This window comes from Bombus vancouverensis, chromosome 7, assembly GCF_051014615.1.
Source record: "Bombus vancouverensis nearcticus chromosome 7, iyBomVanc1_principal, whole genome shotgun sequence".
Lineage (NCBI taxonomy): Eukaryota > Metazoa > Arthropoda > Insecta > Hymenoptera > Apidae > Bombus > Bombus vancouverensis.
This window is the reverse complement of record NC_134917.1, coordinates 16,278,801-16,302,617: the sequence shown is the minus strand read 5'-3', so window position 1 is coordinate 16,302,617 and position 23,817 is coordinate 16,278,801. Positions and strand designations below refer to the sequence as shown.

General features: G+C 39.6%; 3 protein-coding genes and 1 long non-coding RNA gene across 4 annotated transcripts in view; 2 read left to right on the top strand and 2 right to left on the bottom strand.

The window, feature by feature from the left end:
* The first annotated feature begins 19 nt into the window (after window positions 1–19).
* On the top strand, window positions 20–1,071 carry LOC117157142 (transmembrane protein 267). Its single transcript, XM_033334923.2, has 2 exons — window positions 20–431; window positions 507–1,071. The coding sequence occupies exons 1-2, from the start codon at window positions 144–146 to the stop codon at window positions 837–839; spliced, it is 621 nt and encodes a 206-aa protein (XP_033190814.1). The 5' UTR covers window positions 20–143; the 3' UTR covers window positions 840–1,071.
* Window positions 1,072–1,189: 118 nt separating this feature from the next.
* LOC117157181 (uncharacterized) lies at window positions 1,190–5,043 on the top strand. Its single transcript, XM_033334996.2, has 3 exons — window positions 1,190–2,318; window positions 3,365–3,486; window positions 4,154–5,043. Exons 1-3 carry the CDS (start codon window positions 2,316–2,318, stop codon window positions 4,338–4,340), a joined length of 312 nt encoding a protein of 103 aa, XP_033190887.1. The 5' UTR covers window positions 1,190–2,315; the 3' UTR covers window positions 4,341–5,043.
* Window positions 4,923–5,529, bottom strand: LOC143302901 (uncharacterized). The gene is made up of 2 exons (XR_013058764.1): window positions 5,326–5,529; window positions 4,923–5,070 (listed from the first exon to the last, which is right to left on the bottom strand). It is a non-coding gene; the product is annotated as an uncharacterized LOC143302901 (long non-coding RNA).
* Window positions 5,530–9,372: 3,843 nt separating this feature from the next.
* sim (bHLH transcription factor single-minded) overlaps window positions 9,373–23,817 on the bottom strand; it is a 31,456-nt gene continuing 17,011 nt past the window's right edge. The window contains exons 2-9 of the mRNA XM_033350726.2: window positions 22,351–22,626; window positions 20,783–20,868; window positions 20,365–20,454; window positions 20,014–20,235; window positions 16,309–16,523; window positions 15,554–15,660; window positions 13,916–14,401; window positions 9,373–12,098 (exon numbers count right to left, since the gene is read on the bottom strand). Coding sequence (XP_033206617.1) covers window positions 11,380–12,098; window positions 13,916–14,401; window positions 15,554–15,660; window positions 16,309–16,523; window positions 20,014–20,235; window positions 20,365–20,454; window positions 20,783–20,868; window positions 22,351–22,626 — 2,201 coding nt within the window. The 3' untranslated portion in view covers window positions 9,373–11,379. The remainder of the gene's footprint in view (window positions 12,099–13,915; window positions 14,402–15,553; window positions 15,661–16,308; window positions 16,524–20,013; window positions 20,236–20,364; window positions 20,455–20,782; window positions 20,869–22,350; window positions 22,627–23,817) is intronic.

Genomic DNA, 23,817 nt, shown 5'->3' with positions numbered 1-23,817 from the left:
CGTGTATCGTGTATATACTATATCGAAGCATTGATTGCATTCAAAATGGCGAGATAATATTTACACCGTAATTTTCGCGTCACTTTTCAAACAAAGGATTTAATAAAAAGGAATTTAACATCATTTTTAAGAGTCTTGTTGTAATGTTTCTTGGAAAAAGAGAAACTTTTTCACGGGTAGTGCTGACTGGTGCTATAGGTATCTGTTCGTTCATTGGTGATCAAGGTTTAAAACATGGAAAGACTGCTGCAACACGCGCGATTTTTGACAATGTCACTCACGCAATTGTCGGTGGGCTTACTTGGGCAGTTATCTTAAATTTGTCAAAGAAGTCTCTTGCCCAAAATTTTTCGAGTATTTTCTGGAGCTTCTGTTTGTCGTCTTTTATTGATGTAGATCATTTTATCGCAGCATGCAGTTGGAAGTTAAGTGTAAGCAACATCATAACCTTTTGTAATTTGTGACAATGACATTTGAGATTTAAATTTTGTTATTTCTTTTTACAGGATGCTACACATTTAGAAAAACGACCATTCTTTCATTGCACCACTCTACCTATAACGATATGGATCATGCTAAGCTTCTACGCAAGTGTATTTAATTATCCAAAGCTCGGCTACTATTCATGGATAATATTGGCAAGTTTTTTAAGTCATCATATAAGAGATGGTACGAGAAGAGGCTTATGGTTTTGTCCTATTGGTTCTACGCAACCCATTCCATATTATCTATACTTAAGTATGAGTATGATGCTTCCTCATATGCTGCAATGGTTAATGGTATCATCTGTGCATGAATCTAAGTCTCTGGATAATGAAACATTAATTGATATTGTATAGATATTGTAAAATAGTTGACTAACTGTATGTATGTACATATAAATGGACGCGTAATCTCATTTTTATATTAATAATATGGACATATATTTTTTTAATAAGTCATATATTCTTTAATTGCATTCATTACAAATAAATATTTGTAAACATTTTTAAAAAATAACAATCAGTGTACATATGAAAATATCTTGATTACCTGATTAAAAAGAATGAAAATAAAAATTATTTTTAAAAACATGATCTTTTTGTATCATAACAAAGGACTGTTCAAACAATTTAACCTAATTTAGAAATCAACAGGAAAATAATTTTCATAGTTATTGTTAAATGTTGAAGATGAAACATAAAATACCAAAACAGGAAAATCTTATATATAATAACACATTAACGACCGCTGACGTATTACTATTTCTTCTTATGGTTACTGCAAGCTTAAGAAAATCAATTAGCAATGATTCTGAAAAAAGGAAATTTCCTGTAATTATTTCAATTAATAGTAATGAATAATATAATGTATAATGTTTAAAAGGGAACTTCAAATTCTTATGTTTATCTTTAAAAACTTGTAGCATTTTATCGCGAGATCGGTGAAGTTGTCGGTTGCAAATGTGTTAGAAAGGGTTAGTTGCGTCCATAATGTTTACATAGTTGTTTCCACAGACAGGTGTATTCAGTAAACGATCATTGTTCACGTATGCCGGTCTTTTGTGTTACGTGTCTCCAGAGGTAGATCGACGTTTGATTGCGATGTAAAAATTGAACGATACCCACGTAAATACGTGCGTGCTGTAATACGTAGGGACTTGAGAGGAAGACGCGGAAGACACGGATGCCCTTGCAAAGTCAGCCGCGCGCACACGTGTGTACACGTACACCTTCCGTAGGCTGGAGGGGTTTATCAGCATTCAGCATTGCTTTGCTGGCTCTGTTACACACTTTACTTCACTCTCGTATTCGTTCGCGATCATATATTAGTGTTTATTTACCTAGCTACATACCTTTTCTCTATCGAGCAACGATAGAGTTTTGCGTCGGCGTTAAGAGAAGTCCGTGGCTTAGTGAAGCAATCCATCTTGTAATTGAAAGTTTCAACTGTGTTATTATCCTGCTATCTCTTCCATGTTTTCACCATGACGCCGTCCGATTTTTACCACGAGAAATTCATTCTTCGTTTTGAACATGCTTTTCGTGAACAATTATGGCTCGTTAGCTGTGTTTCGCGAAAAAATAATCGGTGACATTGAGTTTTGCCTTCTCTACTGTGTTGTACCCTCTTGTACATAATATTTTTAAAAATCTTGTACGAACAGCAAAGGATTTCGCCGAAAGAGAATTTTACAATACCACCAGATTTTCGCAGATATCGCATCGATCACGATAACGCGTTGATATCGTATATCTTGATTGTGTGTGCGCCAGTCCAGTATTGTCTCCAGACAGATCCCGTGTCACTTTTACTCCGTTTATAATATATTTACCATGGTAAGTACACGTAATTCTACTTTTCCTATGGATTATTTCTATAACAATCCTAAGGTCAGAATGTCACGGGCTCTGCCCAAAAATCGTGTCTCAGCTAATATGTACAAACCGTGCGACATAGTTTCATTTTAATACAAGTATACATATATATCAAGGTTACCGCTCGTCTTACGATTACAATGATTAGAAGACTGCTCATTTACCGACTCATTCCGAGTAATTGTTCCGTGATTAGGTATCGTTTCGATGGAACGATAAAATACTGTTTAATATGACTTTGTGTTCATAGATAGCTAATTAAATTAAACAATCATTGTTCCTTATCACCTATGCATTAACGCTCCGTGAAATTTCACATGAAACAAGGCTAATCACGGACTTGTAATAAAGCTTGTTTTGTAATACTAATTACAACCACTCGAGCGGTTCCCTATTAGAGATGCAACTATGTATCTTCAAGGTTGAACTGGCGCAAGAAGAATCACTGGAATTATGCGATGAAAGTGATTCACTGCGAACATTTACAATTCTACTGTATTCAGCGTAGAATAATACCATTCGGTGACAGCATATGCATCACTTCATTCATGCCGCCTCGAACGTTTCATATGGCGGAACGTATCCGCGATTCATAAACTTCCTGTTTGCATCCAATATGTTTATCAAGTTTTATGGCGTCTTGACATCTGACGCGTTAAACGCAGGTTGCGAAATAACGCCTCGAGGAAGTGCAAAGCAACCGTGCGTGACAAAGATTCTTTCACATTCTTGCATTCTCACTATGTCCATCTTTGTTACGCCCTCGCTCTATTGGCACATTTCGAACCGCGAGAGTCTTTCACGTAAAGAGGAATTCGTTATACGTTCGGTCGATCGTTCATTCGGTTGGCTACTGCTTTAAGAAATTTTCCCTTTAAAGCAAACGATCATATTACTAGATAAACTACTAAAAGCGATACTTGGGAATTTTTCAAAGTAGATACCGCTGTCGAAATGACGAAATTTCTTATCAGTACAGATCTAAAGTTAGATGTTCGATTTTCCAGGGAACCGATGACTTGTTGCTGTATTTTGCTATAGCAGCCGGTATTGTTGGTGGTGCTCTGTTGCTGCTCTTCGTTTTAGTGTTCGTACTGTTTGTCAAAGTGAATCGATTATCGAAAGATGGGTGAGTACTTTCCTGCGAAAGGTAGCACTTTCTTTCTCTTCGCTGGTGTGTGCAAAATCCATTCCCGATTTCTGCTTTTAATTTTTTGTATTTAAACGCTGTCGAGCTTTGCTTAAATGGAAAAAAGAAAAAAGAACTAAACTAAATGTACAGCAGGCTTTGCTCGTTGAATAATATAAACTAAATGTATTTTAATTGAACGGGTTTTCTGATTGAACTCGATGGATATTTAGTGACATAGCCAACGTTTCGTTTTTTTGGGACGGGCCACGTTCTCGACGAACTAGGAATCCGAATAAATCATGTAAGATTTACGTAAGATTCTAAACGTTCAAATATGATTGGCGAATCGCGGTTTTACGGAGACGTGCGAGCGAAAAGAAATATTAATTCGTGACTCAGTACGGCATTGATATCGTATCTTTGCTGCGCGCGACACGATTGTTTAGCTTATCTTGGTAAAAGAATGTGAAATGGATACGGGAATTAAAACGCCTTGCACGCGACCAGATTTCTTTTTTTATAATTATTTTCCCGACTTTCTAAAGTATACTTGCTTCTATACTACATTTGAAATATCTCTCGAATAAAATTATAATTACTTTTATATTATATTTTTTTCGCACCCAGCAATATTTATGTTATTAAATTGACAAAAATTGTTCAGGTTCAATCATCCGAACAGACAGAACATGATAGCGGACTATTGTTACACGAATCCTACAATTGTGCCAGGAGAATTGCTATCGCGTCGAGGATTTTCGATGTATAGCGGTTCCGAAAACATTGACGATGATTACAGAATGAAGAGGGATCAATCTGGCACTTATCTCGAGGCACGGTCAAAATTTTGACATAAAACCATAAGTATAAACAATTCATCGAGTGCGTGACTTTGGAAAATACAAAAGATGGATTAATTTGATGTTATTAATTAATTATACTCTTGTATCGAATGTTAAGTACGAATGTCTACGAATGTTGACAGAGGTGTTGTTCTGTTACATTTGAATTTAATTACCATCTGCCATAAAATTCATTTATGTGTATATATATTTAACTATATATAATATCTCTTTTGTTATAAAATGATCAAATTAGAAGTAGAAACGTATTTTTTATGAAGTATGGAATAGTTAATGGGAAATAATACGAACGATGTGTAAACGTATAGAGTTATCTATAAATTTTTTTATCTATAAATGATAACGTCTCGCTAAAAATTCAGCTATCTCGAAATAGTACATTCGATTACCGATAGATTACGCTATACGCATTAGTCACTCAGGGAATTTGCTCACGATGATAAGAATTAAAAATCAGAATAGATGTAAATATAATCTATCGCAATGTATCGCATAATTCAATTTAAATTATTACTAGAATTGTTTACATTTCTCCACTATTTCGCTTTCGTCTTTTTCTTCTTTCAGTCGTTTATTTTTCGTTTCTAGTACGTAGTTATTAGTGATTGAATTCCAAAGATCCTTTACATAAAATAGCGTGTATTATGTTCGTAACGTGTAATAATCATAATAAACACTGTTGCGTTCCTTATTTTGTCTATTCATTGCCATTTTACATCTGTAATTTTTAATCGAAAGTAATCCAAATCTGATATTATTCATTTTAATAAATACATAAAAAACTATTAAGTGCTTTCCCTTAGCGAATTAATATTTTCGATTGTACGTTTACAAAATCATGGAAAAATATCGCACGTGACTCCATTAAATTCGATTTTATACAAAAGGCATTACATATCTTCCAATTTAGGATCGAATTTCATCAATAAATTATACATTATATTTATCATCCAATCACACGTAATCCTCTTACCGTGCATTTCCATTAATGTCCACTTAACTCTCGTGCAACGTGTGTGTCCCGGTAATTATTCCCTTGCGATCCGGTATCACCTCAGAAATTGAACACCACTCCGGTATTCCGATCCCTCGAGGCCTACCGATACATACTTAACTCCCACTCGAATCGCGAAAAGAATCGATTAATAAAATCTGTATCGACAACCAGGGGGCACCAAAGTAGTCAGGTTTGACACTTAACAACAGTGACTCATATTGTTGACATCTCAACGTCATTTAGAACGAAACAAATGTTTTTAAGAGCGAAAAACAAAAGTTTAGAAGAACCAAAAATAAATTATCGAAGGTTCCAGGATGTTTACCATCTAAGCAGAAATTCTATGAATTCTACAGGATGCGTCGCGAGACGGTCGCAGGTGCATGTTAACCGCGAACATCTACGACTCCATGTATGTAAGTGATTGCATCAAGTAGTTACTTGCGTATCTCTTTTTAGAGCGGAAGTGGAACACCTTCCGACCGATATACGCAACAACGTCGATGTGGGTGGCGATGAGGATGTAGGTTGGGATACAGACGATGCTACGGGGAGTAGGCAATAGCATGGGGATAGGCCGTAATTGGTATAAAATCATCGAGCAAACACATCGGACAAGACAGCCTGAGGGTTGTGGGCGGCGTTACGTGCCGTTGCCTTGGTAACCGTGGGGCGATTCTGCTAAAGCACCCCTTCGCCTTGATTGCGCACAGGCCCAACCGCCCCCGTGTACGTACGCTCTGCTATCTATCTATGTGTGCGTGTGTTTCGCGCGTATACTGCGTGTTTCTATATGTATACGAGTATCCGCGAAAGCGCCATCTGGTCTTAGCTACATGCCAGATTTACAAGGCGCGCTCACGGTCCGTTTTTCCTTGTATGCGTTACACGCATCTCCCGTCGACTATGCGTGCATGGAAACTATCCTTAACCGGCGGCATACTACCACAGAGATCAGCTACCATACTTTGGGAAATATTTCACTCTGCGCGAGTTTGTCCTAAGGTATCGTCGAGAATCTGTCGGATTCCATAATGGCCGCTATAACGAAATTTAGATTACAGTTTCGTTTCTAGAAGGATCTATAATAACGTAGTATGCAGCTTTTCGCAGAGTTAAATCGATGTAGAATTTATTTTCGAAATAATTTCTTGAATTGAACTATAACTTTATGGTCTTTGTTTAGGGCGGAGATTGAAATAAAGATTATAGCGGAGTATGCTGCTAAAGCTCTCCCCCTTAATAATAAGGGAATATCACGCCCTCTGTATTTGGATATACCTATATAAGTGCTTTCATCGGAACACGCAACTTGTCGAGTGTTTAGTTTAACCGCACCCCGTGGATCCGCGTTTATGCTCCTAATCGGACTGGATTATAGTCAGTTTCGTCGTGTCGCTCGTAAACCATGTCACGAGACATATGTTATTCTTCGTGCATTCGATCGCCACGTGCAATATTTTCTTTCGTTTTCCAGCGAAACATAACAAGACTCATTGCACGTGTCGTTGAAAACGTAATCCGTTCGAAATCTGTCTTCAATGTCTGTATAATCGATCATTGAATCTTCAGTTTCCATCTGTTTCGCACGAACCTAGATTTTTATTCTCTGTCCAATTAAATACGTAATTTTCTTATCCCACCATCTTGTCAGATATTTTGACTTTGTACTACATAAAAAAAAAAAAAAAAAAAGAAAAGAAAAACAAAACGAATATTCTTCTCATCGCATGTCACCTATTTAAACAATCCTATAAATTATCTCAAGTAGATCCATTAATCTTTCTATCGTTGCAAGAACGATTAGCTACAAAAAAACCGCTCCCTTCGTTCGAGATAATCCTGCAAAGATTTGATCGATCTACTTAAATTACCATCATTTTATTCATTGTTACGTTTCAAACGTTCCCGACACGTCGAATAAGAAAGTCCGATTTTCACGATCATGTAGCCGATGTCGATCACACGTCTCTCGATTCTCGTCAAATTAAGGCGCCTTCGACCTTCCTTCCTCTGGTCGTCGGCTTAATCGCGGTCAGCGTCGGGACGTCGCTGTCGGGAATGGGTCGCGTCCGCGACGGGTGATCGCGCAATTTCACAGGATCGTGACTGCGTCAGATTCGCTGGCCGAAGAATTTAACGAGGCGCACGCGGCTCGCCCTCCTTCGGTGCGATCGTCGTTCCAATCGCACACGTTCGATAATAGCGGCCCTTGTAAACGCGAACACCCTTAATCATTGTGTCCTTGTTACACCAATCTCACGGCTGATGTATATTCATGGACCTGTCCACGCATGTCGAACCAGAATCGTGTAAATGCCACCGATCGCTCACCTGACCTGCTCGAACACCCGATACGATCATTTTCATGGAAGGGTGGATTTCGTGTAACGTACGATGACGTGCAGGTTGTTGATTGATATCTGGGAAGCAATCACTTGGTTACGAGATACATCGATGTTTCTAAGTATCGCGATACCTACTCGTTACAATCATTGGAAAAGACTAACAAGTTTTACTTTGGTTAATCCTGTTGTTCTTTTTGGATCTACGATCCACGTGACATGCAATGGATGTTACGTTTCGATCGATACGTAGATTCGTAACAAAGTAATTGGTATTTAAGAACGGAGAAAAGTATTCAATTTATATCAAGTATCAGCAGCTGTTCCAATATGTGTAGATTTAGAGTTGTCGAAAGTGGCGTAAATCGACAGTGTGAGGTTTCGTCATTGGATTCTTCCAAGTTAATTGTAATTTTATTAGAAACGTAATATTTTTAGTTGATTAATTGTTTAATTTGTTGATGCTTCCTTCGGGCGAGGATAAATTTCTCGATATTTTGCTTGAAATTTTTTATATCCACGGTCCTTACAGAATTGAAGTTTCGAATACGCTTCAAAAGAGATTTCTTAATTTCTCCGGTTCTCACAGTGCCAAGTCGACTTTCGAATCGCACGAACACAGTGTGATTCTGTTCTCGAATAGAAAAATTACTGACTCCTCCCGTGAAACCTGTCTTTTTAGACTCTAATAGCGGAGCCGAGACTGACGGCGATTATAAAGAGGCACGTGCCTCCCTTCATGAGCGACCCCATGCAGACAAGCACGCGACCACCGAAAGCTAACCCAAGAATCGTACACGGCACAATTAATTTATTGTTCGTGCCGGTGTAGTGACAATCGGGCGAACGCCGGAGAAAAACAGGATCGTTGTTTTCTTCTATTTCATTCGGGGGGATCCGGGAACGGATGCTGCCAGCCGATCCTTCGCCTTTGTCGTGGGATAATCAACGATCTCTTCAGATTGCCGAGTTTTCCTCGATGGTATAAATTGTAGGATTTCATAAAAAATTGTATAAAATTATAAAATATTTGACTTTGGTGAACAAATTCTCGCAACGTTCTTCGTACGTCTTTTTAAAGACTTTCTTTTATGGTTTCACATTTTTATCGTCGCAGTTTTTACAATTCTTAATCTCTCTTAATACCGTCTTTATTTGTTTTTCTTTTTAGTAATCTTATAGTTTTATCTTTTTGCATTTTGAAAATTACCATTGGGATACATAATCCCCTTTTTCTAAACGTCGGGAAATATCTTTTATCCCTGAATTATAAATGGAAGAAGAAGAATTATAATCTTGAGTCCAAGATAAATGCAAATCGTTTGTTTAAGATATTTCATGGGACATCCATGGGGTGTCCACGTGTTTTGGCTTAATTTTTGGAAATTCAGTGAAAAGGAGAAACATGTCACCATGTCCATTATGTTATCTGTCTTTCACGGGTACCTTAGGGAACAGGATTGAGCATCATGGGAAATTCCCACGGTAAAGGGGAAACTTCGTCATCCATAAAATATCAAATAATCCGAAAAAACGACGATTTATTCCAATAGTTTCGTGTAATGAATTTATTCAATGCATTCGATAAAGTGTTTTTAATTAATTGAAAAAAAAGAAAAACAGGAACACTTCTATCATCTTACTAACATCGAATAATTCGCTTCAAGAATACCTCGATTCGTTTATTGATTTATTTCAATTGTTCGTTACCTTCGAGATACAATAATTCCAATCGTGACGAGAGAGAACAAAATTTGAAGTTTTTATTCGTTGAAATAGATTTAAACGCAGATTTAAATACAAATATATCGATTGAAAGAGGAGGATCTATGTACGAAAAGAAAATAAGAGAAAAAGAACAGCAATAAGATAGATCGTCAGAGGAAAATATCGATTATATTTTTCTCGCAATAGGTATGCAGCGCGCGCGCTATCACTTTTACAATATTTACAACGGTTACAATAGTAACGTATCGTACAACACGGTGATCATCACCCCAACTACCAAACAGTACCTTCGATTCTTTAATTTACATCGATTATAAATAATAGTAGCTCGCAATTGGCAATGTGTACACGTGTATTATACATGTGATTTAGTCTCGTGGTGCTAACGTGGCGGCCTCGAGCAACTCCTAAGGTTACTATAGTATGGTAGTTCGATAATAAAATACTTCGATGATTAAGACGTAACTGGGATCGCCAGAATACTCTATGGTCATATTTATTAAGTATTGGGTTTTGGAGATGCGCGCGATATTTAAATAAATGCGGTTTAAGATATAACAACGGTGATATTTGTACCTTTGTTTTCTCTTCTAATACGAAGGAGGGTGTGTTTCTTTGGTCGGTTGGTACAAACACCGGTCAGTCTTCGGGTCTACCTAAGAGATATCTACTGTATTTATATATAAGAGTTTCGACCAGCTATGAACGACTATGTAATGTACATGTCTACAAATGAAGTATGTATCTCGCGCTATTCGTTCGGATCTCCTCCGATCTCCTCACATTTCACCTTATGTACAGTTACACGCTTGTAATTTCTTATTGGCGAATAAATGCTAGGGTTAGTACTTTTACAGAACATTTCGTGCAATTAAATCGTATAAAATCACTCGTCCATCATAGACACGATCGCGTTATTTCCCACCTCAGGCATCTCGAGTTTGAGAAGAATTTTAGCTGTTCACGTCCAGCGTGTAATTCGCAGAAATTCTTTTCTTTTTCCGTTATTTTAATTTCATCTTAGATTGAATTTTTTCGACCGTTAATGTTATCTCGAATTTGGCTGATTCCAACATTCTCTCGAATCGTCGATTCAAATCCGTCTGCTTTTTCTACGATAAATCCGTTCGATTAAAAATCTCATTAGCATTTGAATCGAAATCTTCGTTAAATACACGATCGAAATCGTTATCTTAGCTAATGTTGACGAACGTCATTAGCGATCAAACGATTAGATTGGTTTACGTCTAAATAAACGCTTAAGTGGTGAAAGAGAAAGAGATGAATATGTTAAGAGGTGTTCTTACAATTCTTACAAAATGCCACACGAACGTAAACACCCGCTATAGAATATCCGAAGCTTAACTTATATTAATCTCGAAGCAATTATTCAACGTAATTGCCACAAGGTGCATATTCTTCAAACAAGAAGCTTAAGTGATATGTGAATAAAGTATAACAGACCTAATGACCAGCGAATTTCACAACAGATCGTCACTCAATATGCTACAATACGATATAGTAAACCTCCGGGATCGCAAATCCTTAAACGATTATCATCTTCTTAAATATATCAACTGTACAGCTATTCTCGTTAGAGTCTTACGCAAATTCGGCAGTATATTCAGCGACATTTTTAATATTCCCAATATTTCTAATATATTTTTCCTCGTGATTCACTCGACATGCTGATTTCACTTGGAGTTTTTCACGATTTTTCACTGTATCCTCCGCCCGAAATAATCTTCCATATTTCCGATGGTCGAACGCACCAAATCTTAGCCTTCCATTGTACAATCTGTTCGCATTCATCGTTCACCATTATCCTCGAATTATCGATATTCGAGCGTTCTTGCAGGAAATCGTTGTTTGTCCCACCAGAGAACGTATCACAATAGCACGACTCGTTGTTACAGTTGGTATCGACGTGCTATGCGCAAGCCGCGTCTAGTTCGTGTCAGTGAACGAACTGATGATGTGCTTCGTAATGATGCTGATAGTGAATCAGGTCTTGCACTGAGCTTGGACTATATTGCTGCGAGTCTACGATCACACTGGTGTAACTGGCTGGCGTTGCCTCTTGATGATGATAGGAATGCTTCGCGGGATTATTGTTAGTATTATAGTGACTCAAATGGGGTTGGTAGGAAGATTCGTAATGTTGAACGTTGCTGGAAGCACTGGTACTCGCGGTTGCATTGTGAGTCTCGTTGTTGAGACTGCAATTAGGGTGCATGATCACGCCACCGACTTCGTTTAAATTAGATGGCGCCGAGTCAGGCATATAGTGATGATAGTAAGGATGATAACTGTGCGGTACGGAGTATACGCTCAGAGCATTCGGTAAATGAGTATCCATGGCGTCTGTGCTGCAACAGGAACTCGACGAGGTGGAGTAAGGTCTGTTCTGTTGGCTACTTTGGGGACTGTGTTGTTGCTGCTGCTGCGGTGGTGCTTGCTGCTGTTGAGCTTGTGTCTGTGGTTGTGGCTGCGGTTGTGGCAGGTTTGATGGAGGCGTCGAATGATCTAGTAGATGAGGGGAGTGCTGGTGTTTCTGTTGAGCGGTTTGGGGACTGTGTTGCTGCAGGTTCGACGGGGAGTTTGCGTGATGCATAGGGTGAGGATGTTGCGCTTCTTGTTGCTGCGATACCGAAGCCAGTGGGTCTTGATGCATATCTGAAAGAAAAATTTTTCACTTTTCATTTGAGATTCAATACCTCGTAATAGAATTTCGTTTATATGAATTTGTCGGGGGACAAATAGTTTATAATTGCAGACATGTAATTGGAATTGATGTAATAGAATACATAGTTCGTTTAACCAGCCACTGATTAAAATTCCTTTCAAATAAATCGAGTTCATACAAACGGAGATCTACTATATTTTAATTATATATATAACAAGTTTTCGATCATTCGCCGAGAGTGTCAGTCGTATTTTTGTACTGTCTTTCGATTCGAGCCGGTATAGTGTCAGTCGACCGTTTTACGTGTCGTCTGCGATATTTTTTTAGTTTTTATGTTTCTCTACTTACTTCTACTTATTGTATTATATTATATTATATTATATCTGTTATATTACTGCATCTTGGATACGCTTGGATACTATGATCATTTGTAAGGGATGTATTACAAAAGTGTTGATTCAGTGACTTGGGTTTCTTGTGGCAGTGCGTCTCGTTATAGTTGCCAGGACTGGTCACCGGTAGCACGATGATCAATTTTTAGATTGCAAATCGCCTGTCGATTCAAATTCTCTCTCTCTCTCTCTCTCTTTCTCTCGCTGGATCCCAGCAACGTTCAGCTCCTGAACGGTTTTCGTGAAATCTTCAGTTAGAAGTTAGAAAGCATTTTATCCGCCTGAGATTCACGAGAGAATGATCTTGAACATTATTGCCGATGGCAAACTTAAATAAAGTCGGAAATTTCCAGCATTTCAAGTAGAGGTTTAAGATCTAAACTTAACACGTTGAGGTTGACTATTCCTTCTTCGTCAGAGCCATATATGATAACTGTACTTGTTGAAACTTGGTTATGCGAAGGTATTGCCAACTCAGAGTTTGACTTGCACAATTATAATATCCATAGATTCGATGGAAACTCGACTACAAGCGATTTTCGCATGGGTCATATGTTGATAGCTGTTCGTAAGTCATTGTTCATTTGTTTTTTGTAGAGATCCAGTGTTCGGTATTTTTGCTGCAGTCAGTGACTTGAATTTATATGCAGCGCACGCTAGATCGGTCGAAGATTCTTTTCCTTTTCGCCGTGCATTTACCTATTTCTAATTGGCCATTGCAATTTATCAAGCATCTCTTGGTATAGTGATTCGGTTAGTGATCTTGTGTACACATACTTCCCTCTTTTTTCGCTACATAGATAAGCTTTTTCGTTATGTAAACAGCTTAATTTCATCGGTTCATTTCAACTAGACTTTTTACGTAACTTTTGTGGTAATATTTTATAGATTTAGTTTTCTCTTCGGATTTCGTCAAATTTTAACTTGAAATGTGGATCTCGTACTACTCGGTCCTAGTATCGACTTCGGTTTCTCTGATCTTAAACCGTTTAAACCTTGTGACGCTCGAACGTCGACGTTAATGGTCGATTTACTTTTTACTCGTAAGATGCTTAACGACATCGTAAATAGCCCCGAAATTGCAACGCAATTCGAATTGCGGATACCTCGGCTTTCTATTAGATCCCGTCTCCTTTTTAAGCAGGAGAGCTCGCGCTCTTTATGGCCAACAAAATTGTTTAAGCAGGTTTGTTACAAAGGTTAATTTTCATTGCGAAGAAATCAACTTTTCCTGTACTTCAGCTTCATCGTCAGATACACCTATAGGCATAGTTTACTTTCTGTTCTCTCGAGATAAATGCTTCTCATATTCTAACAAACTACAGTCCGTAAACATAATGATAACGACAATAACAACGATGTTAGATCGTAAAGCTTTATATCTATTTAAAAGTTTTGCTTCAGAGCATCCTTACCTCCATATTGGTAAAACCAGTCGGAGTTGTATTTTAGATTGTCTTCGTGAGAGCTGCTGTTCACGTTTTGCGGCTGATAAGACGGCGACAGATAATGATTGTGATTCGTCAGGTCAACGTACTCGGGTCTAGGATAAGTGGCACCGTTTGCGTAATCGTTATCAGGCGATTCCTTTGATCTGGTTCGATATGCCGGTGAACGGGGGCTGTGATTGTCCAGCTCGTTGATGCTTCCGCTGGTGGTCTGTGTCGACAGAGGGGTGTTGGGAGGATTGCTCGAGTTGGAGCAGTAGGACTTTTGCTCGCAATTCAACAACAGGTCCGTGTTCTCTGGTTTCGTCAACACGTAGTTGACCGACACGATACAATGAGGTCGGGAGCTTCGGGAATTGTGCACTATCGTGACGTACGACTGCATCCAGACCCATCCTCCTGATTTCGTCAGAAACCTGTAGTACTTGGTTATCACTTGGCCCTTGTACAGTACTGTGAACAGAAAGAAGGAGAATAAAACACGTTGGATTTATCGTTATCTCGACAATCACTCTGCTATCTACAATTATGTTTCTTGGTCGATCGACCACTCAACGGACGGAAATCATTTTTATAGTCGAATATTTTAGGAAAGGCTGTTTCGTGAATCGATGAAAGGAAATTTTCGAGCGTAACGTCGATCGTACAATCCGCAGGCGCAGACATTAGTGGCATTATGTCAGGCTCCCTTCGAGTTGCGCTCGTGAAACTGCGAGTCTGTTCAAACAGTGATAGCAGTAACAGCCTCCTCCTCTCTTGCCCTCTTCTACCACCCTTTGCCCCCTCTATCCCCTCTCTTCCTTCTCGTTCACCCTCGCGCTGACGTTCACGCACACACAAATACACACAGACGCGCGCGCGCACACATATACACACACGTAGACATCTAGACACGTATACACATCGGGCCAGCCTCTCTTTTCTACTCTGCTCATAGCGCCATAGCAGCATTGTTCAATCAATAATGTACACCGTGTATGTAATACGTATGCATATACTTAGACTTTAAGGTGTTGGCGCGCCACACAAGACGGGACAAAGAAAGAGGAGGAGGAAAAAGGGAAATGCTGTTATACCGCGATGCTTCGTCTGAAAAGTCGACTCGCGGAGGATGGGAGCTAAGAAAGATCAAAGGATATTTCGTCAGCGAGGGCGTCGCCGAGTTAAGCAGCGTCAGCTGCTTTTGGCCTTGCGAGAGCCTCTTCGAGCACTCTGATACCACGCCGACGCCTCTGACACCGCTTTCGAATACACACGCGTCAGGAGAAATAAGGCCTATTTCGATCGACACCTATTTACTATTCGCCTCGTTCATAGTTACAGTTGTTACGGTATATCTATCGTATCAGTTTTTAACATCTTTGTCTATAACGTTTTCAACAGTAATTCTATAGGATCTGGAATATTTGTTCGTGTTTCGTATAAACATCCGATATAGATATTAATATCGTGCAAGTTTTAAGACAAGTTACGTTTCAAGTAAGAATATCAAACGTGTAGAAATAGTCTGAAAATCGCAGCGTTTACTCGCAATTCGAGTATAGGTTACTGCCTTTGAAGATGAAATTAGAGAATGAAAAGATAGAAATTGTTTGAGATACTTACAGGTTCCATGAGCGTGCCTCAGTTGCATCATGTCGCAACCATGCACGTAATGATACAGCGTCTTCTCGATCAGATCCGGTGGATCATAGCCAGTCAGTTGCGATACACTGCAACAGCAAGAGGAAAGATGAAAACACCTTACAATATCCGCTATACTGTCTTCCTTTGGCTACAAATATTTCAGAGAGGAATATATTTATTTTTGCCGGGATTTGCCAAAGTCCAGTCGAATTCGAGGTTTACATAACCGTCGTCATCCATGGAGATCGATTTTCCGGGCGCGATATAAAATTTCATCCCGCGTTCCATCGCCCTACCCCGTATTTATACTCCGTCACGTGTTCATTTCCCAACGTGTACACGCGACTGAAACGCGTATACGTGTATGATATAGCCTTGTCTGCGCGGGATATTTATTTGACGCGAATAAAAAAAAAAAAAAAAAGAAAAAATAGGAAGAATAAAAAAAAGTGGAAGGAAGGGAAAAAATATCTAGCGAGACCGTGGTAACACGAAACTGATTTTAATGGCCGCCGAGCAGGACCCTTCTCTCCCCCGGCGTCGAAATATCGACGACGCAACTTAACACCGTACCGTAATTACTGCGACAGAAATAATCTGGCTCGTTGTTTCGTCGAGTTTCTCCCCCCCCCCCTTTTTTTTTCTTCTCCCGCTGGTCGAATTCGATCGAGCCACCAGACAAATAAAAGTGATTCACCGAAATAATGTCTGACACGATTGATTTTCTTCCTTACTTCGCGTCCACGAAGATCAACTTCAAGTCCAACGACGCACGAAACATGAACATGTTCTGATATAGTTTCACTTCTGTTAGACAACGTCCCGGTAGAGAATGACCCACCGCTAGTAGACCGACTTTTCGAATACAGTGTCGACCTGCACCGTCTTCGTATTCCGAGCCTACCGGTCCTTCTACGATACACCTTAGGTAGCCGGAACAATGAATCACCTGTAACAAGTAATAAATTCATTTATGTAGAGAAATATCGTTCGCGAACACTTTTTGGTTAACACCTACTATCTCCTTCTTTTATTTCGATTCTAGTCTTTCCTGAGATTCAAATTTACTGGATTTGCATGAAAATGTGCAAAAATTTTGCGACACCTACCGACGCTTATATCGCTTCAATTATACAATTAGTTTTTAAAACGAAAGGTTGGAAAGTTTTTCAGAGAAATTAAAAATTGGCCCAACTTGCTTAGGCCGGGTCTAATTAACTTCTCGCGGAGGAATTTCGTAATTAACTTTCGATCAACTGCAGGGCCACAGTTTAAAGGTAGGAAAGGGAGAATATTCAAACGAAAGATCGCAATTAAGGGCGATATACTCGACATGGAGGACTTATAGTTATTTACACATGTGCACGTGATTATTCTTAATGTTATACAGCGGTTCCGACAGGACGTAAGTGCGACACTCGAGCGAGTTCATCGGGGGGGTTGAAGTGCGGATTTTCGCGTGGAACAACGCCGCTTCCGGGGGTAAATTAACAATTCCTGCTTAATTAAATGGCCGATGAAACGGAAAAAAAGCCTCGTTCAACGTCGCCTGTGTCTCGAGTAGATGGCGGATTTGTAAAGCAAATAGGCTTGTTCCGTATGCCCGCGTTGCATTCTCGCTTCTCTCATATGCAATTTCGCGATGCATCGGCGCGGGCCCGAGCGTGCGAGTACGGGAACACGAGGGTGAAACCGGCAAGAAACGAAATACATAATTCGCAACGGGGTGCGGACTCGCTCGATTCCGTCTGTGGAAACGAGCTCGAGTGACGCGCTGAAGAATCGATTTTTTAATAGGTACAGTATCATCCAGTAATAAATTGAGCTAAATCGAGTCTCAGAAGACAAACTCTTTAATTTCTTTATACAGTGACATAACAGTTTGATACTCGATGAACAAATGATTTGCTTCCATTTACCCAAAATGGAATTCCATAAATTCCACGGACGATGTAAAAAATAATATTCCTAACATCATCTCCGCAATCTTCTCGTCGTGGCTCCCGAACGATTCCATTAAGTTTAACTCGATAAAATTTAGAATCAATGAAATTCTAATTCGCGTTTCACGAAAACGATTACGCAATAGATGATTCCTCGCTGCCAAAGTGATTTTTCTTTCGTTTAAAATTCCAACTTTGGTTAATTAAAAATTAAGTTATACGATGTATATTTCTGAACCCTATCGAATACATTAGAAACGATCGTTTATGAAATTTCATAAATTTCTCACTTATCATATCTTCGAGAAACTTGTATTTACGAATCTAACAAGTTGTTCTTTTTCCAACTATTTCAGAGTGACATATTCTTTCTTTTCGCTTCTCTACCACAATTTACCTATATAGAAATTTCTTAAAACCAGTTAAACATTATAAAAAAAAAAGTGCAAGGTTCGTGATCGCCGAAGATCGCGACCCTTCGACTCGTTTGCGCAATCGTCGATCTAATTCACTGAAAATCAGACGAAGCGCCTACTCGCGCCTACGCAAAATCCGGCCAACAATAGGTTTGGTCTTTGTGTGTCTAAGTGCCATACAAAAAGCCACCTTCGTCCCATGTAAACCCCTTCGGCGAACTCGCCTTTAACAGCTTACAGGGGTTGCATTCATGACTTTGCTCAACGCCTATTGGGGTCTTTTCTGTGTGCGATTTCGTCGAGAGCCACGGTCATCATAGCGCTACAGGCTTGAACGACTATTTGCCAAACATTTTCCTCTTCGAGGGCAGTCTCCTTCGCCATGGCAAGTGCAAAGTGTTGCAGGTCCCTTTCTCTGTGCTTACCCTTTACAAAGGATAAATGAAACGATGGTTATTGCCCGAACATATGTGGAACATTTGGTAAAACCAACGTGGATCATCCGTGAAAGTATTGGGGTGGATATCCTGATTTTCGGTAAATCGTTTGTGGTATTAATGATCGTAAATCGTGGCGAGCAATTGTCGACGAAATCTGGACCGCACCAGGGAGACTGATTTAATCGGATCGATGAAAGTAATTTGGGTAATCCATGAATAACGATGCGCGCCGTGTTCGGAACATCGATCCCAGCCTCGAAAAGTGGATTTCAGATATTCGCTTTAATATAATTGGTAGCTTGAGCGAGATTCGAGAATATTCGAAAGAATACGGTAAATAATTATACGTGTAAAATTATTAGGACGATCGATTATCTTTGATAGAGCGTGATTTAATCATAAAATTAATGGACCTGTAATGATTTTATTTAGCATAGAATGAAATCGATCTTTAATTTGCATTAACAGAATATTCATAATTTTCAAATCCAGTAAAATTACATTGTCGTTTCAGAAACTCGTTGTCGTCGTGTTTCTTAAATTTCTTAATTCACGAATCACGTAAAGAAGATTCTTGTTGACTGATGAAAAGACTAGCTGTGTTAATGGAAACTGTGATGTCTAAACGAAACACGTATATCGTATATTTAATCTCGTAAGATATTATTTAGTAGACGATTTAGATTTATATTCTACCGATTTTACAGCGTTATAAACGACACTTCGAAGTTATTAATTCGCGTAATTAATTCTTGATAAAATAAAAGAAATTTTGTAAATACGTCAACAATTTTCTGATTTTTCTATCAGAGAAAACACGCTACCGAAAGCAAACGGATGGAAAGACACGTTCGAAATATAGAAAAATTATCTGGAAAGCTGAAATCGAAACGAATCGAGAACGAAATGGAATCGACTGAAATAAAATTGTTCCACAAAGGAACCACGGCCACGGAGATTGATCTTCGTAAATTTCGATTATTCCGGATATATGAAACACGTTCACGTAGCCGGTGTTTTTATTGCACGAAAGGAACGGATGCAGTTTAAGCTGCCTTCTACCTGGTGGCCGTTTTCTTTTCGACTGGCGCGTGACCAGGACAATACCGTCCCTACTTAGCTCGCCACTTCTTATCTCTTATTTAGCATTTGAATTTTTATTCGTTTTATGATTTCCTGTGCAAGCAGCCTAGGCGTTATGCTAATCGTTGAACGCCTTCTCCTCGTCGCCTTGTCTCGTGGTTTGTTTGCTGCGAATATTGCGCGATTTACGAAACCCAATAAACCGATAATCGCGTACTTTCGTCTCGCAAGATAATCGTTAACTCTCGAATTATTTCAGGAAATTTCTCGTAGTTCTAACGCAAAATCCATCTTCTTAAAATACGTGTATCGTTGTAATTATATTATCGTTATTCGTAACGCTAAAAGTCAACCAAAATGACCAGAGTATCAAAATGAATGGTATATGCATACGAAAATACAGAGTGGTGGCCTGAAGGTTATAGCGGTGTAAGCGAAAATTTGGAAAATTCTCGTTTAATTATTTTAGGTTTACAAAATTTGTGAAAGACGGGCAATTTTCTGAACGTCGGAAAGACGCGAATCGAAGAATTTTTACATAATTTTGATTACGTTACCTTGTATCCCTCCGTGACTAGTCCCGCACATCTCTTCGCCAAATTGCACTTCATTCTGAGGATAAAGACGCGTTCTAGTTCGATTTCGCCTCTGGAGTTTGCAGGCGGAAAAGTGAAACCAGCGAGATCCGCCGGGCTCTGTGGTAGGTTTAGGACCGATAACATTTCAGCGTGATCGTTCTGGTAGATGTACTCAAAGATACTGTTACCCGTTAATTCCACCTGAACTCATTAACACTTCACGTCAGGTGATTCTGCGTGAAATTCTCATCTTCCTAGCAGAAGCTTAGAATACTTGCATTGAATAATTCGAAATAGATATAAGAAGGAGATAAAACGTATATATCTGACCTGTGCCATTCCCAAATGCACGCTAGCGGTTTCGCTTATGTACATAATTTTTCCATCAGGCGCCAACACAAACACGAAACCATCCAAGGCCTAAAATAAAGAAATCTCCTTTCAAACGTAATCCAACGATCGCAGAGACGAGAAAATAAGGAGAAGAATATTCTGGTCTTTAGAATTTAGATTTCAACGCCTCGTTACGGCCTGATCTCTTTCGTATCGAACAGAACAGCTTTCAACTCCTGGTCGCGCCCTTATCTCGTTCAATTCGATAGGAGATGAAATTATAAAAATCAAGAAAATGAAGCATCTGTCTGTGGTACTACCAAAGGCTAAACGTTGACGTTTATACGTCTGACAACGTATGCAAGACCGTTAGATCGATTTATAAGGCGCGACACAGAGAACGATGAGTGCTTACTTGCAAAATATAACTAGTCACCTCCTTGAGGGCGATTTGCAGGGATATGTTGCCTGGCTGGGAAGCGCCCCATTCTTCTCCGAGCCCTGAAAAATCATTTCACCGCCGTCAAACTTTCGGCTGAATTAATTTTCCTAAACGACGGCGACATTTAAATGTCGCTGAAAGTATACCTTTTGCTTTTCTATTGCTTGGGAATAAAGGGAAATTCACGCTCGGTTCTTTCGCTCGTTATTGTTTTAAAACTTAATCGTTGCCATCTAACAACTAAGAAAAGAGGTTTTCTCCGTAAGGACGCGGCACACATCGTACAGACGCGTCGGTCTCGTCATCCCGATATACATGTTTCTAGCGACGTTTCATACACGACGTGTAAGCAAGCCTATAGCCAAGTATTTCGTGTCTGCGCATTAATTACATTCACGCGCGCGCTGCCACAATCGCAGCTGCAGGGGCGGTTTCTGCAGCCGCGTGGAATTTCACGGAAAATGGCTTGATCGTTGCCACCTCGGCGGCACGGTACTGCGACCTGATATCACAGATATTTATCTCATTGGTCGACAATCTCGTTCGGATTATTCGATGAAATAATTTTTAGGTAAGCGATTATCGATAAAATTCACTGGCTGACGATTAAATAATTTCGCAGTAACGATTAGACGTAACACGCGCACAGTGCGGCGATTTCTTGATACGAACGATCGAAACAGAACGAGTTTATTTATCCTTTTGAAAGTATTTCACGCCCGTTTACCTGTTCACAGGCTAATTTTCCACGCGAATGAAAAAAGGAACACCCTAGAAGTGTCACAGAGTGGGCGACGTGTCTCTTTTTTCTCTCTTCCTTCTCCCTTTCCTTTCATTTTTTCGAAGAATAAAGACGCGACCGTATTCTAGAGGGATGCAGCCACTTGAAATTCAATTCATCGATGTCGTAAGAACGCGAGGGCAGGGGGTGAGACGGGGGAAGCCATTGTAACACTATAACAGCCCCCATGCTTTGCTTACAAAGCAGCGGGGACTAACAATGCATTAAGTGCGCAATCACATCCATCTCATCCGATACTATTTGCCCTTTGCGCGTAAGTGTCCGGTGGCTGAATTAACAAAGAATATCGTTCCAATCCGTTTACCGCTAAGTGAAGTTTATTACTCGGCGCGTAGCATCAAACCCGCGTAACCACTCACTCGGACAAATTACCAATCGATTTGTTTCTCCGACTATTTTCGAAGCGAACCCCGTTAAACATCCTCGAACGGGATTGCCGAATTTTCTCGATTCCTACTTATTAACTCGTTGAAGGCCGATTTTTTTTTTTGCGATTCTTTTCGATCAGTCAATATCGCGAGATTTTTCTCTTCAACGTTGCAGCTGAGAGAAGGAATTCCAAAGAGTCGCTTAATATCTTTCTCGTTGCTATCTTCTTCGCCTAAATTCTAAGATTTTAAGAGACGCGAAGAAATATTGCTCGGTCCTGAATGGGTTAACAGTTCGAAATTCTGCTTGCATAGTCATCTCTTCTAGTTGGAAATGTTATGTTTTATGGGATGATATTTTAGAGTAGTACCGTTTGGGAACAACGCTCGCATCTTCAAGTAACTAGTCGTCAATCGAATGACACTAGCCTTATCCATTTGGCCCGTGAGGGCGGCTGGTACAGGCAATAGCTTTGCGAGCTCCAGAAACTCTTGATTCTCCCTGTCGCGGCGGATTCGCGCTGCCTTCTTGCTTTTCTCCTTCATTACGACTTCCTGCGGGCCGGACGTACTAGGGACAGAATTACCGTTCAGAGGATAGTGATTGTGCGAGCTGAGGTCTAGAGTGTCTGAAGATGAATTGTTGTCTGAAACAGAAAAACATCGCGGTAAGGTTACAATTATAAAATACGAAATTTAAGTAAGCGATGAGAAAGAAAGAAACGAAGGAATGCATTAAGCCAAGAGTTATAAAATTAGAAGAAAAGGTAACGTACGTAAACAATACGCGAGAATGAAAAAGAAATGGCGATACTGTAGGATAGAGTTCACGGACGTAACGTTGCTAATATCACGATCGACGTCGTCGAACAACGATACAGTACCGAATGCCATAACGACGCCGAAGCTGCTCGTTATGAGAACCGAAAGCAAAGGGAGCAAACCGTCATTAAAACGCCGGCAAGAGAGCAATCTAACGACGTAGCTACCCATCTACCGAGACTTCTCACGAATGGAAATTTGCTTGAATAATGCATTTTTTTCCTGCTCCGTCGTTTCAGTCACCAATTCCGCGACTCGATCTCAACATCTTGCTTGTAAAGTGTATAAGAATATACGCCGACTACGGAAAATTTCACCGAACACAGCCTCGTATCTTTCTTGCGCATTTATTTCTACGAAGAGAATCTTCGTTCTTCGATTATTTCTCGGTGATTATTTCGTAAGAAAGATTCCTACAAAGAGTAATACGACGAAGAAATGTGTAAAAGTAGTTTAGTAGTAGAGTAAAAGCGTTTTGTATCTAGCGAGAAAACTCGACGAAACGAATTCGGATATTCTCGGTTTTAATTAGTTTCACTCGTAAAACGACGGAGAGAAAGGAAAATAAAGAATGCGGGGACTCGACGAGACTAGAGGTACGTATTAACGTAGTACCTAGAAGTACCACAGAGGAGTTAACACGCATAACAGCGTAGAAATGAATCGGTTGTACTTGTCCCTGTATTCTTAGAATCAACGGTTAAAAAACATTCATTCCCTATAGGTACAAAGAACATCGTAAAGTTTTCTTCTTTGTCGTGATTGTGGAACGAATAGGTTCATGAACGTGTATGTAAGTTTAAAGAGCCTGAATGAACCGAGCTTAAGAACAATAATTGGAACTAGCAAGTACGACGCTACGACGCACTGAAAAATTAACGACGAGTAGATACGTCTGGGAATGATTCGATTATCGAAAGAAATCGATAAAACAAATTCAATTTTTTCTTTTTTCACAAACGAAAGGATCACAACGATCGCCAACTAGCTCGAACAAACGTTGAAAGAGTTATTTC